The 14,251-nt window shown below is 42.0% G+C and overlaps 2 protein-coding genes across 2 annotated transcripts; one reads left to right on the top strand and one right to left on the bottom strand.

Annotated features, from left to right (window-relative positions):
- Positions 1-1,193: 1,193 nt before the first annotated feature.
- nphs2 (NPHS2 stomatin family member, podocin) lies at positions 1,194-3,326 on the top strand (the record flags this gene model as incomplete). Its single annotated transcript, XM_080833303.1, has 8 exons — positions 1,194-1,539; positions 1,747-1,850; positions 1,937-2,009; positions 2,105-2,187; positions 2,267-2,470; positions 2,628-2,683; positions 2,771-2,849; positions 3,048-3,326. The coding sequence occupies 8 exons, from the start codon at positions 1,194-1,196 to the stop codon at positions 3,324-3,326; spliced, it is 1,224 nt and encodes a 407-aa protein (XP_080689429.1).
- A 654-nt stretch (positions 3,327-3,980) lies between these two features.
- On the bottom strand, positions 3,981-13,260 carry axdnd1 (axonemal dynein light chain domain containing 1; the record flags this gene model as incomplete). Its single annotated transcript, XM_080860299.1, has 23 exons — positions 3,981-4,197; positions 4,496-4,587; positions 4,687-4,806; positions 4,985-5,146; positions 5,488-5,622; positions 5,882-5,972; positions 6,217-6,425; positions 6,702-6,795; positions 7,343-7,559; positions 7,754-7,988; positions 8,199-8,268; positions 9,473-9,639; positions 9,802-9,903; positions 10,243-10,363; positions 10,732-10,836; positions 11,116-11,256; positions 11,341-11,462; positions 11,711-11,819; positions 12,071-12,127; positions 12,222-12,307; positions 12,602-12,704; positions 12,875-12,978; positions 13,135-13,260. The coding sequence occupies 23 exons, from the start codon at positions 13,258-13,260 to the stop codon at positions 3,981-3,983; spliced, it is 2,985 nt and encodes a 994-aa protein (XP_080716425.1).
- Positions 13,261-14,251: the final 991 nt, after the last annotated feature.

The following is a 14,251-nucleotide window of genomic DNA, read 5'->3' as shown; positions in this document are numbered from 1 at the left end:
ATCGCAGCCACGAAATATCAACTCATTTGCTTGACCCAAGCTCTTTTAAAAGTACTGATTTAATTTAAAATAAAAATTACACACATGCTTGTAAGATGTTAGCTAGCTGCCATAGCCATGTGTACAACTAACAAAAAAACGAAAATGTCTGCCATTGAGTTACGATAACTTTAACGTTTAATGCCATAGCGAGCTACTTTGCTAATGTTGTCCTTACCCGTTAGTTTAAATGTATTAAACTTACTTGCATTTTCGATACAAAATACACGGTACTGGAGAGTCTTCTTCTAACAGTATGGCAGTATCATTCAATTCAATTCAATGGAAAGTACAGGTAAAGCCAAAATGTGCAGCTACACTCAGAACGGCAGAGGACACGTGCCTGGCGTAAAATCATGACTGGTGAGAAGGGCAGTGTAATTGACCAAAGCTGTGTTCACGAAGTCCATACACATTTTTGTTTGTGTAGGCTACGGTATATTACAAACATGAAACATTGAATATTTTTTGGGATACGTTTTGGAATATAATAATTTAATTGATTGGACCATTGTATAAAACAATGCGACAACATGTTTTTGATAAAAACTTAACATTTACGACCGAGGAGTACTCTACAATCTGAAAAGTTGCACATTTGAAGGCTATTGGGAATCCGTGCGGTCATGGTGTATTTATTGGGTATTTTATGGCTGGTAAGTTATATTTTGCACATTTATTAAATGTAATTAATTGAATTCGAATTATCTGGGAGTATTTCCTCTCTTAAAAGACAAACACGAGTCTGCACATTCCAAAGTGATGCATGACTCCTCTTTGGTAAAAATAACAAAAGCATTGGTCATCGTCACTCACAACATGAGCAACCATCTCCCAAGGGTGATTTAAACGGTTTCGCTTATTTGTAAAGTGGGGTGGGGGAAGTCAGTAAAATTAGTGATTTAAATGATCTCGCATGACACACAGGCTTAACTACATGCTTGTAGAATTGCTTTGAAGTTGTTAAATTACCTGGTCAGTCAGTGTGTTAAGGGTTGTATGTTGCACAGGCCCGCCCAGTCTCTTTTTCTGCCTATCGCAAGCTTCTTCCATTTGTAGAGTTCTTTACGACCTCAGAAGTCGGTCTGAACAGACTGTTTCTGGTGCTTTGATGAAGATATTCTCTCTGTCATTTTGTCATTCTTTGAGCTGACATGCCTACTTCAGTTGACAATGGAGTGGAGAGGAGGGTCAAGCCTGAGCATTTCCACCACACTTCAAGACCTCTGAGGGTCAAAAAGATTGACCCTTCATCTGCAGCTAAAAAGCATCATCATAAAGTCAGCAGGTCATCCAAGCCACCCCAGCCACCCAGGAGAAAAGACAACGTGAAGAATAGGGAATCACTGACTGAGGAGCAGCCTCGGTCAAGAAATCCGACTGCTCCAGAGGGAGAAGCTAAGGTGGCAAGTACTGTGGTGAATGTGGACATGGTGATAGAGGAAGAGGAGCAGCAAGAGGAGTTACTGGGACTCCTGGAGAGTGGCTGCCAAGAGGAGAGTAAGTGTGATTTTAAGTTCTTCCATTGCTCCTAAGCCCAAACATAAATTGCCGTTACCACTGGACAGTTTTGCAATGCTAAATCATAGAGCGGTGCAAAAATATCAAAAACATTACGCTTGAATCTTAACTTAACTTTAGGAGAGTTGTATAATGCTCAGTTCAAACGAATAAAGCCAATAATATGACTGGCATTTCTACCTACAGGTGTGAAACGCAGACATATGGGTTTCTGTGAGTTTCTGCTCTTGGGTTTGGCTCTCACAATAATCATCTGTGTTTTTCCTTTCTCCATCTGGTTCTGTTTCAAGGTAAAAATGTACTTCTACATGTCTAAAAACAACATATAAAATTGCTTATAGATGTGCCAGACCTGAACAGATTTTCTTTTCATTAGATAGTGAGGGAACATGAGAGAGCAATGATCTTTAGACTTGGACATCTTCTTCAAAGAAAACCCAGAGGACCAGGTATAGATCTGATTTTGAGAAGGTTGTACAACAGTTGTGGCTTAAGATGCTGTAAACACAAGCATTTGATTTGTTTTGGTGTTTTTGTCATATAGGGCTAATTTTTACCCTTCCATTTTTGGATGTTTGCCATAAGATTGACGTTCGATTAAAAATGCTAAAAGTACCCCCTCACACAGTAAGTCCATTGAGTGCCACAAAAACAATATAATACTCTCTGGAATTGATCATGTCAGTGATGCTTGGTTTGTGTCTAGGTGGTAACCAAAGATCTGGTCAGTACAGAACTGAGTGCAGTGTGCTACTACCGTATTGAGAACCTGTCCTTGTGCTATGCTTCACTTGCTGTGGTCCCATCTGTACTGGAGGGTTTAATGCAGGTCTCAAACAAAGAGATCCTTGCCCATCACACTTTCACAGAGATACTGCGGGACAGAAAAATCATTGCTCAGAAGATTCAGGTATCTTTCATCTCCATGAAATTGCTTTTATTTTTCACAAGCTAGACCTCCCAGTTCTAGGCTACTCTGATGTGTTATATTAGGAACCTGTAGTTAAGAATGTCATTTCATTTCTATTTTCTAAAAAGAAAAGTCTCATTTATAATTTCTCTCTCAGGTTTCTATGGATTCTGCTGTCTGCATATGGGGAATAAAAGTAGAAAGAGCAGATATGTAAGCAATGAGAGAAATGCAGTCCAGTCACTCAAAATACTCTAACTGTTCTTGTTCTAATGTAAGCTTGTGTTCTGTCTGTTTCAGTCAAGACGTTTATCTCCCTCCTGAGTTGCAACACAACTTTGCTACTGAAGCGGAAGCCAAAAGACAGGCACACGTCAAGGTCAGAACTTTAACACCAACAATTCATTAGAGGATGATCCAAGATCAGAGGGTTTTTAGTTGTAGGAGCTGACATCAGATGCACACTGTGACTCGTACATGGATTAAGATTGATTTATAAATTATGCATTTCATATGCATCATATCTACACATTTATTTATTATTGGTATCCCCTAATGCCCAGCTCATTCCTACTAGGTGATTGCAGCAGAGGGGGAGCGAGCAGCCTGTGAGGCCCTGAGGGCTTCCACTGATGCCTTCTCCGGTTCCCCTGCCACCCTTCAGCTTCGCCTGCTTCAGCTCCTGCACAGCCTGCAGGCGGAGCGCTCTGCCTTGGTGCTCAACCTGTCCTCCGGTCTGCCTCAACTACCCACGGGCCTCTCCAGCCTGCCCAATAACACCCTGCATCCAGTCACCATGACCCATCAGAGCCTCTCAGTGGGTGACACCGAATACCAAGATTCCCCCATGATGTGAGGGCTACTTCAATGGCAGAGATCGGTGCCCTGTGAGCTCTCAATGAGAGCATGCGGTTGCACAAGCTAATGGATACACTTTAACACCCCTAGTGTGTAATGTAATTGTGGATAATCTCATGAAGTGCCGATGTAGTGCTTTGATGAGTAGACTTGAAAACCATGTTTAACTATACAAGGACACAAAAATAAGCTGGCAGTCAGTTATTTTTCTTTAAACATGTGTTCTGTTTTAAGTGCTAAGACACCAATTTTATGACCTGGTAAGGTGATCAAACAACTGCTTGAATAATACATAACACCTCATGAGCTGTCATTTATTCATAAATAAATTCCCTCACACAAAGATCCACATCCATGTGTGTTTTTAGCGCCTTTTGTTGATCCGCTTGCTACTGCTTGCAGATGGCTTCATTCCAACGCTCCCCATGGGGGTGGTCCCCACCGTTGGCTTTGCGGGCACTGTAATGCCTTTAGAATACAGAGGGAGTTTGATTATCAAAGACTTGTTTTTTCCAAACCAGAAATTTGTCATGTTATTGAACATTGTTATCCATCATAAACATTTTAAGGAGGTACACAAAGCACTCTTCACAACAGTGTCTATACACCTAAAAGGATTGCGCATCAACATACAAATGTGGTTCTGGCATAGTTAAAGAGGTCCCAGTTTGTTTAAACAGGCTGGATCTTGTGGTGTGGTGTGGTGTGGTGTGGTGTGATGTGATGTCGGTGGCTCACCCTTGGACTCCAGGCTGGGTTTGCCCTCCAGCTTGCGCTCCAGGTCCTGGATCTTCTCCAGTGCAGTCTGCAAAGCCTCCTCCGCCTGCAGCGCTCTTGCCTCAGCTCCCTGAGCACGCGCCTCTATGTCACTACAGCAGACAGACAAGAGCACCACCTCTAACCAGCAACCTGGATTTACACCCACATTTGTGCAGGCACTCATTATAATGTATCTGAATGAATTCCTTCGCACCAATATACAATTAAAAGGCAGAATTAAAATGTATTGTTGCCCTTTCATTAATGTAACAAAATGAACCTTGCCCTTTTGATTACTATGGCTACTGTTATTGTAAATGCTACTTAATATCTGATATAGGGTGTCATTTTCATTTTTCAGGTAAGAATAGCTTTTTTCAAGAGAGGCCTTAAAAAATACAAACATACAGTACTTCCTGCTGGAGGGAGCCCAGTGTTGCCAAGGCAATAAAGGATCTTTTAGCATTCGGTGTTTGAGGGCGCACAACAAGTTCAGGAGTCTACAAAAACATGCAAGAGTAAAAGAGTCATGACACATTAATTATTTGTGCCTACTGGTTTCTGAGAAGATCACAAAGCATCCAGAACATTCCACATACCCCCTCCAGAGGCACTTTGTCCTCCCCCAGAGATCTCTCAATGATGTTGCCATCGTGGCCAATTAGTTTCAGGATGCCTCCCTCCGTCTCTGTCAACTCCAAACTCATCCCTTCGTCTTGCTGTGAGTGATCAAGGTCATTGAAATGTGGAATACACGTCATTGTTTCATTCCAACACAGGATCTTACAGTGCATGTGTATATATTTGCGCAGTAATATTTCTGTAACATTAAAATGACCTACCAGATTTTTCCTCAAAACTCACAAATATGTCTGTTAATGTATAAATATGACAAACCTCATACTGATCATGTTCTTCCTCCACCTCTTCCTCCTCTGACTTTTTCTCCTTCACCTTGTTATCTTTCTCCCTCATTTTCTCCTCCTTAGCCTTCTCTTCCTTCTTCTCCTCTTTTTTGTCTTTTGCTTTCTCTGTTAGTGTGGGTGTTGTCACATCAGTCTGTTAATATAACACATATAATTATTAGAAACTGAGTCTCGTACATACCATCTCATAACCATTGTAACAACAACGTATAATGTCAATACATTTAAAATCATATATAGTGTCCTTTAACTATTTCAAGGTAAACACTTTTAGAAGCTTCTTCACATTAATGTTGATGGCACATGCTCATGTCAAAGAGAGAAAAAGAAACATCCCATAATAAGGTCTAAACATTGTTCACAGCAATGCTGGACTGGGAGTATTTAACTGAGTACTAAGTAGATGACACTTTCAACATTTTGTGTAATATGTGTACTAATGATAAAGTATGTACTCATCCTTCTCATCCTCACCAGAGAGTCTGTTGGGGTTGGGCTTTCATCCCTGAGCTGCAGGGTTGCCTTCCCCGAAACCCGCAGCTGCACAGGGCTCCCCTTCACATCGGACAGGAGGACACCACAGGCATCCACCCACTCACCACACTCCCTCTGACCAGTGATCGCACATGTACAGACACATACACACACACACACACACACACACACACACACACACACACACACACACACACACACACACACACACACACACACACACACACACACACACACACACACACACACACACACTCACAAATACAAGCACCAAGCAATCATCAGGTGTTTTTGCCTCAATAATGAGAGAAAAGTCTAAAATCAAATTCTAAATCCTAGACTAGCAGTTCTCCTTATACATTGAAGCTCATACCTGGAGCTTGTTGAGTTCATACAGTTCATTCTCTGTGTCATCCTGCGACATGTTCTTCTTGACCTCCTCCTCGACTATGGTTTGACATGAGCTGAAAGGTTTGATATACCACAGAAATACTAAATATTACTTTCACCCAAGGGTTACACTTAAAACAATAAGAAAACGAAATGTTTGTAACTACTTAATTTAATCAAGACATTGTATCCGCTTCATTCAAATAACCATGAACTGGAGGTCCATAACAAACACCAAATGAATGCACAGAATGAGACATTCAAATGTAATGTACTCTAAATGAGCAAGTAGTTTGGGACATGATCTTATTAGATTACCCTGTGATGTATATGGAGAAGAAGTCCACCTTCTGAGAGACATTTTTGGCATCCTCCTCCAGTTTCTTCATGGGGTCCCCATTCACATCAGTGGATTTGGGACCGGGGACTGATGCTGGTGCTGGCTCTTGATCATCACAGTGATCTGGCACCATAATGAGCAAGAGGTCTACCATCCAGCGGGTCAGCATAGTATGAATACAACTGACCTACACACATTAAAAAAGAAACATTATGGTGTGATAGGGTGTATTGCTACGCTCAATGAGTAGATAACACTGAGGTATTCCTACTCTAAATGTGTGTGTGTGTGTGTATATAGTATATATATACTGTGCTTTGGGTAACAGGATATCAAATTATATCACATTACTGTATATGTAAGCTCACAACAGAAAAGCAAACCAACTGAAATATCTGCTGTCTTGATCATGTTCTTAAGAGAGATGTGGAGGCAAAGAGATATCCCACTGTACAGCATCTACCTCATCAGACAGCCTTAGATTTTCACACTCGAAGAAGTTGTTTTGAGTGGCCATGAAGTCCTGCATTGTGCTGAAGATGTCGTCCATCGCTATCCTGAAAAGAAAACAACACCAAGACACAAGTTGGAGATTCACCCTGGACCTGATGAAAGATCTGAGCCTAACGCTGATGCTATGCTATATAAAATGGTCAAATAAAAAAATCTACACACTAGATAATGTTACCCATTTGAGACATAATTGGGTGCACATAGTGGAACATATACACACATGAAGTGGCTGAAATGTTAAACCAAATGGTGCATAAATGGGTGCATTTGGGTCAGCTCTGGCACGGGCTAAGGTTGCTCGGGCAACTGCCCGTTTGCCCTCCTCGACTGAAGTTGCCCCTCCGAAGGAAAAAAAAATGTTTTTTTAAATAGTATTACGGCTGCAGAACTTCATGTATGCCTAGATAAAATAATCACGGAATACGTGTCCAGGGGACGGGAGCGTGGCAGCGGCGGTTAGTAAGAGTTTAAAATGATTTTGGCAAAATATGCGTTCAGGGGACGGGGGCGTGGCAGCAGGTTTGACAATTGCCCTTCACAATTTATGAGCACGTCCCTGATGAGAACAGTAAACTCCAGGCCAGTCCTCACCTGTTTTGAGGTCTGTGTTTGAGCCGGTCAGACTCACACTGGACGCTGTCCACCAGCTGCAGGACCTTATCTGCCTGCTTGTTCCAGGTGGTCAGCAATTTGTCCAGCTTCAGCCAGTCACAGTGCGGCAGCACCTCTGACCGACCACTAAGAGCCTTCAGTCTGCCGATCCAGAAGTCTAACACCCCCAACAGGGACATCATCTCCTTGTGTATGCCTGCAAAATATGTCATAGAGAATGTTATACTTTATCACACCTATGTGAGAATCAAATAAGACAAATGTCAGAGAAATGTGTTTGCAATTCTGTTTCTGTGGGCCTTTGCATTGTATGGTGATCTCTGTGAAGTGGTGAAAATGGACACAGTTTAGACTAAAAACTGCCGTGTGTTTCAATCTCCAGGCGCTCACCACTCTCTCCATTGATGCGTATGTCCATCTGCTGTTGAAGTTCAGAGACAGAAAGACCCAAGGTTTTCATGGCTTCCTGGCCCTTAGGTGGCTCCCCGTCTGAAGCAGGGTGTCTGCGGAAGACCTGCAGCCCCACATCCACCCAGGCCTGCTGCAGCTGCATGAGTGTGTGGATGGTCTCCTGTCCTGTGAGCAGCTCCTCTCCTCCGTAGCGCTCACACTGGGTAGTTAACATCTGCAGGAAAGAGATGTGGGATAGATTGCTGAAATAATCTGCACAATCAGGTATGTATCAGGTAATCAGGTATGTATGGTACACATGGTCACACACACACACACACACACACAACTTAACAAAATCCTCCCACATGCGAACAATCACACAATCAGGCTCAGACTTGTTAAAAATGTTAAATAGTATGACAACAATCGTCCAAATCCTCACCATTGACCATTCATTCAGATCAGAAACTAGCATATCCTCTGATGCCTTGTCAAATATCACATCTGGTTTCCTGCAGAAAAGATGCAGTGAGATCAAATCACCATGACATAGATCAGGTTACAGCCTTCATCGCATTCTTTCAGAAATAACCTTGGGAGGGATGAAAGTCGATAACTTTCCTGACAAACATTAAGCAACACAAGACATAGCAAGACAGCTAATACGTTATTACTGACAAGTCCAGCAGAAATAAGGCCAGCTCAGCATCGGATTTGCATTCTTTTGTCTCTTTTAGCTCTTGCCAACGAGTAAAGGCCAGTCCGAGACTGACTATTGTTCGGTCTTTTGCTCCGTTACAGTCTCTTTTTCCCTTCCTCCGACAACCTTTTCTTCACTTTCTTCATTGCCTCTGCCATGATACAGAGAATATTACACTAGCTTCTTCTTATAGCTAGCAAAAGGGTCTAGTTGTTGTGTGTGAGGTGGTGCCATAAAGCATTACATAGTTCTCGCAAGAGAGTGCAATAGCAGGATTGACGCTGACGCTGTTCTCCATATTAATAGTACATTTACCACCAAAATGATTTGAAGCTGTTATTTTAAGGTCATATTGTTACTTTAAATCCTTCCATAACATTTTAAATTGAAATGGTCATCTTTCACCTGTTATAGAGGTCAAATCATTCAACCTTTGGCTACTTAGGGCATTTCTCAATAATCTGCTTGCATCCCGATGCTCTCTACTTGTGGCTATGTTTAAATTCACTATTATGATAGTGTATGCCTTTGTCATGTTATACATGTAGTACTTGTATACCTATATGTAGCATTTACTTTATATTTAGTATTGTATTCAAACATATTCTTGCCTTGAACTAATAATCATTCAATATAGAAATGCATATTTTTCCAAACTTTGGAAATAAATGCCAAGTAGTACAACAATGATTGAAGCTCATGTTGTTGCTTATACATTTCACAAAATTCTCAAATTTATCACAAGAATATTTCTGTAAAAAAGTCACATTCATCCTCATATTCACTAGATGGGTCTCAAAACCGCAGAAGCCACCGCATCCAAAAACTATAGTTCCTTACTTTTTTACTCAGAGTAAGATACCCAACGGATGTTTTAGTCTATTGTTACCAGAAACATAATTATTCAAGACAACACACTTTTCTTGGAACTGAGACTGTTAACCGGCTTTCACCATAAATGAACTTGTGTTTTGTCCAGGTATTTAGTTTGACTGTCTATGATGACCTCCTCTTACTTGAGGTTGGTATGGATGAAGTCATGCCAGCGGGTCATGCCCTCCTGCATGGCTTTGATCTTGTCACACTGGGTGGATTCGACCTCTGTTAGCTTCTGAACAAAGTCAGTCAGTTGCTCTTTCCATCGATCCAGCAACTGCATGATACTGCTCAGGTCCTCAGAGTCCTGCAAAGACAGGCAAAAGAAAAGACAGCACGCTTCACATATCCTGATACAGGAGGTGCAATATTAAATTATTAAACGTAATGTTGGGCTGTTTAGAAGAACTTTGAGAAGTCAGATTTGTATCAATGCAGAATACACCGTACAGAGTTTAAAAAGTCTTACCTTGGATGCAAGGAAGACAGTGAAATGCTCTGCAGTCTTGGTCCAGGTTTGCTCACTCACATGAAGTCGACTGACCAGCTGCAGATTATTTAACTTTATCACCTGTGACAAAATTCACAAATTAAGATACACATTAGCTAAGTGTACATAACCGTCATACAGTTTGTTTATCTTACAAGTGTTGGACTTTAAGGGAACAAGACAGCAAGAGGACCCAAAGGATTTATTTTCGCAACTCACAAGGGGGGGTTGGGATCAAATGGAGATTGCTGGGCTGCTTTCAACAGATATACGTCTGAATTAGCTACATGTGAGTGTGATGGCCAGCTGACCTTCAGTGCTAGGCTATAGGTGACACTGCTCCAGAGATCACGCTCATCCATCAGATCACAACAGATATACGTCTGAATTAGCTACATGTGAGTGTGATGGCCAGCTGACCTTCAGTGCTAGGCTGTAGGTGACACTGCTCCAGAGATCACGCTCATCCGTCAGCCTGAGCACCTGCCCCTCCAGCCTACGCCGCTGCATCTCATACAGGTCATGATACTCTCCCACCATACTGCAGCAGGCAAGAGGAACAACACACCAGTACTATTAGTGTTAGCTGTTTTTATTCATCTACACGATTAAAGCACACACAGAGAGGAACAACACACCAGTACTATTAGTGTTAGCTGTTTATATTCATCTACACAGTTAACACACACAGAGGGAGGAACAACACACCAGTACTATTAGTGTTAGCTGTTATTATTCATCTACACGGTTAACACACACAGAAAGGGGAAGAACACATGAAGGAAAAGAGTAGCATGTTCTAGTAATGACCCAGGTGAAGTTCTACCAGTTGGTTCCAGAACGGTAATGGCAAACAAGTGCTTACAAATCCTCAGGGGTTGTTGAAACATTTAGCGCTAGTTGACTCACTCAGAGTTCCGCTGCGACTGGTCCAGTGCTTTGGACAGCTCCTTCTGGGCTCTCTCCGCCTGGTTTGACACATTCTCATCATGCTCTTTTATCTGGCTCAGCTCTCTGAAAAACACACACACAGTGAGAGGCGCGGAGCAGGAGCTTGTCTAAACTTGTGCAAACAAAACTGATCTACAAGTCTGAAAGCACAAACATGGTATAGTGTACAATAATCATGAGAGTTATGTCATAATCATGACATGACAATCATGTATCTTAATGGTCTTCTGGGAATTACTAACTATTAATAAGTCTGACTGCCACCTGTATTCTGAATGTGCTGTCAGATGCTTCTTGCAATAGATGGCAGCACCAAAGCAGTTCCACTAAAGCCATGCTTACTGATTGAGTTGTGCAATAGACTTCTTGAAACAGACAATCTCATCAGTCAGACGGCGGTCCAGAGCACGCAGGGACATCATCTCCTTGTGCAGGCCCCGCAGTTTCCTGGGGATACGGTCGAGCAGCGCCACATATCTCTGTCTGCATGCACAGAGAGGTTAAGTCCATGTCTTTCATATGGCATTAGTGAGACCAAATTCACTGTTAAGGAGGTGAGATTGAGACCTGAGCTTGGCCAGGATCTGGCCTCTTTCAGAACACTCCACGCTGACCTGCCGGATGACCTCATGGAACACAATGTTGTAAATGTTCTGCTCTACCTGCACCAGGTCCAGCAAGCCTTGGATCTGTCAGAGGGGGTTCACAGAATGCCACTGATCATGGAATAACCCAGAGAGGAGTAAAACAGCAACAAACACCAATGTAAATATAAACGTCATGACCCCAATGACCCTATCATTACTTCTCTACAATGTACTTGTGTTGCCTAAAGTGTACTCCTTCTAAACAGCTGACACCTTGAACATCTAAGGTAGATACCTGAAACACACTGGGCAGGTGTTGTGAGAGGTCTGTGGATCCAGGGGACTCTTACCTGTGAAATACCTGTCAGCTCAGTGCTGTCTAGATTTACTCCTGCCTTGTCCAGCATCTCATCCATGATTCTCAACAGCTGTACTGCCTCCAGTCGCCCACTGGGCTTCCTGTCAATTAGACACAGACAAACTGCTTTATCTTGTCACCATACAAGAGCCCTTAAAGGAAATAAACCCTTGTTTAACAAAAAAATCGGGTCTTCACAAATAAGACTGCAAAAATGTACCTGCTGCTAACCCTAGGATCACCTTGTCCTCTTCAATATGGTATAAGACATTGTTTATTTTTTACCAAAGAGGGCCATCCTTACTTAAACTGTTTCTCAGCCCAAGACAACATGCTCTGCATGCTCACTTACATAGATGGGAAGATCCTCAGCATCTTATCCTCATCCTCCAGAAGAACAGTGTATTTGCTGAAAAATAAGACAAGGTGAGGTTGTGGAATAATATTCATGTTCTGCAGCAGAAACTCAATGGTATGTCAGGACAGAGATGATGTTAGCTCACTCCTCGTAAAACTCAAGGCCCTGCATTCCCTTGTTCTTCACAATATGGTATTCCTCAGGGATGAGTGTCTCCACTGGACCTGTGGTCTATGGGGAAACACCAGCACATATTCTGTTTAAAACCATGAGAAAATCTGATCTTGACTGTTGATCAAGTAAAGGACTTTTTTCTTCCTTAAGGGTGCATTGTGTACGATTAAGTGGCATTTAGAAGCGAGGTTCCAGATTGCAGCCAACTGAATACCCCTCCATCACCCCACCCTTTCCAAACATGTAGGATAAACTACAGTGGCCGTCAATTGCCATACAAATGTGAAATGCCCTCTCTAGAGCCATTGTTACAGTGAGACCATCAGAGTATAAATCAACTTTAAAGCTTGCCTTCTGTCCCCCATGGGAAGGTGTAGTGCCCCTGTCTGGCATGGGTGGAAGAGGAATATGGTCCTTCTTAGAAGCCACTGCATCACACAGAAAAGAGATGTCTCTGTTGAGAAACACAAGCACATAAGCGCTTTCATTCGATTGTTTTCAAAGATGACACACCAAACATGATACAGAAAGACCTGGTTGCCTGGCATTTTATTTGCACTACAACTGAATAGCCAAATAAACAATTAAATTGCAGTTGTGCAAACAGATTTATTCTGGTCACACCTGACAGCTCCAGTCAGAGAAACTGGCTGGTCCAGAAGATACTTGTATTTCTTACGCCCCTGAGGATGATGCCACACTGGATCTGGGCATCGCGGGCCATGGATCTAAGAGAGGCCGAAAATAATCGAAAAATAAAAATAAAAACTTCCAAATACAGTAATGCAACCATTTAAATATAACATAATTTATTACAGCGTAGGTCATGTTTCACCAGATTACTACCCTACACGATTTTGAGAATCACCTGACATTAGACAAACCTTGCAGGGTTGGGACGTCTTGCAAGACTTTGAACATTCTGCTTTACAATATGGGTGCGCTGCAGAGGTGAGGGTGGCCAAAATCTCCTCTGGGATCATGTCTCTACGAAGCGGGACTACCTGCATCGTTGATCTCTCTGTCTCTCCTCCTTTACTTTGTAGATCAGGAAGTTTCGCTGAACATACGATGGAAGTGAGAAAAGTGAACACGATATACAATGAGCAAAGAGAGGCAAACATGAATCCATTAGCAACATTGAATAGCCCGTATTCAGCTTAATCCCGTAGTATGCTTGATTTTGATAAGTTAACGCAGTAAATAAAATACACCGTCATAGTACTGAATACTTACTTATATCACTCTGGGAAGATGCAGGGGAACGGTTTAATTTCGTTCTTTCTCCCTCCTGTTTCGCCCATACAGAAGCCTGACTTGACTTTGTCAGCGCTGACATGATAGACAGCAGATCATTAACAGCCGTAGTTCATTCGAAAAACTGTAATGGCACAACGTCAAATTTATGACATTTCTGAGATGAGTATTTTTGTGTATTTTCATGTCCAATAGACACGAGAAAAATGTTAAAAACTACTTTCAGTCGCTACCATGAGTAACAAACTGGAGCTATCTTCCGCACTCATATTTTTCAGCTGTTACTAAGGGCACCACTTGCGTATCTATGGAAAACAAAAGGTTGCCCTCCACTGCTCTCTACATGGCTCTGCAGTACTTCTGAGACAAGGGCACATCACAATACAATGCCCTGCACTATAAATTACGTTCTTTATGCAGGAAGGCCATGCCTATCAGTAACGCAACTTACCGTTTTCAACGACAGCGAGTTTAGTTCAGTTCCGGACATTTTAGACTGAACTGAATGTTAACGTTAGATTTGAGATACTGGTTTCAATGTCAATGTCCCTGTGGGAGAATTGTATTAATTATTCAGTGCGTGGATTGCAGTGTTGTGTTGGCAGCCAATAAGATAGCCTTGACTACGGCATAGACAAGAGCATTTATTGTATTAATTAAATTAAACTAATTAAACATTTCTTATTACATGCCATTCTTGCAAACATAATTTTTCACAGCCTATATGCTTGACAGAAAACTCTA

The sequence above is a fragment of the Sprattus sprattus genome (genome assembly GCF_963457725.1).
Source record: "Sprattus sprattus genome assembly, chromosome: 2".
Taxonomy (NCBI): Eukaryota; Metazoa; Chordata; class Actinopteri; order Clupeiformes; family Clupeidae; genus Sprattus; species Sprattus sprattus.
The sequence above is the reverse complement of the archived record's forward strand: the minus strand, read 5'-3'. Positions and strand labels throughout refer to the sequence as shown.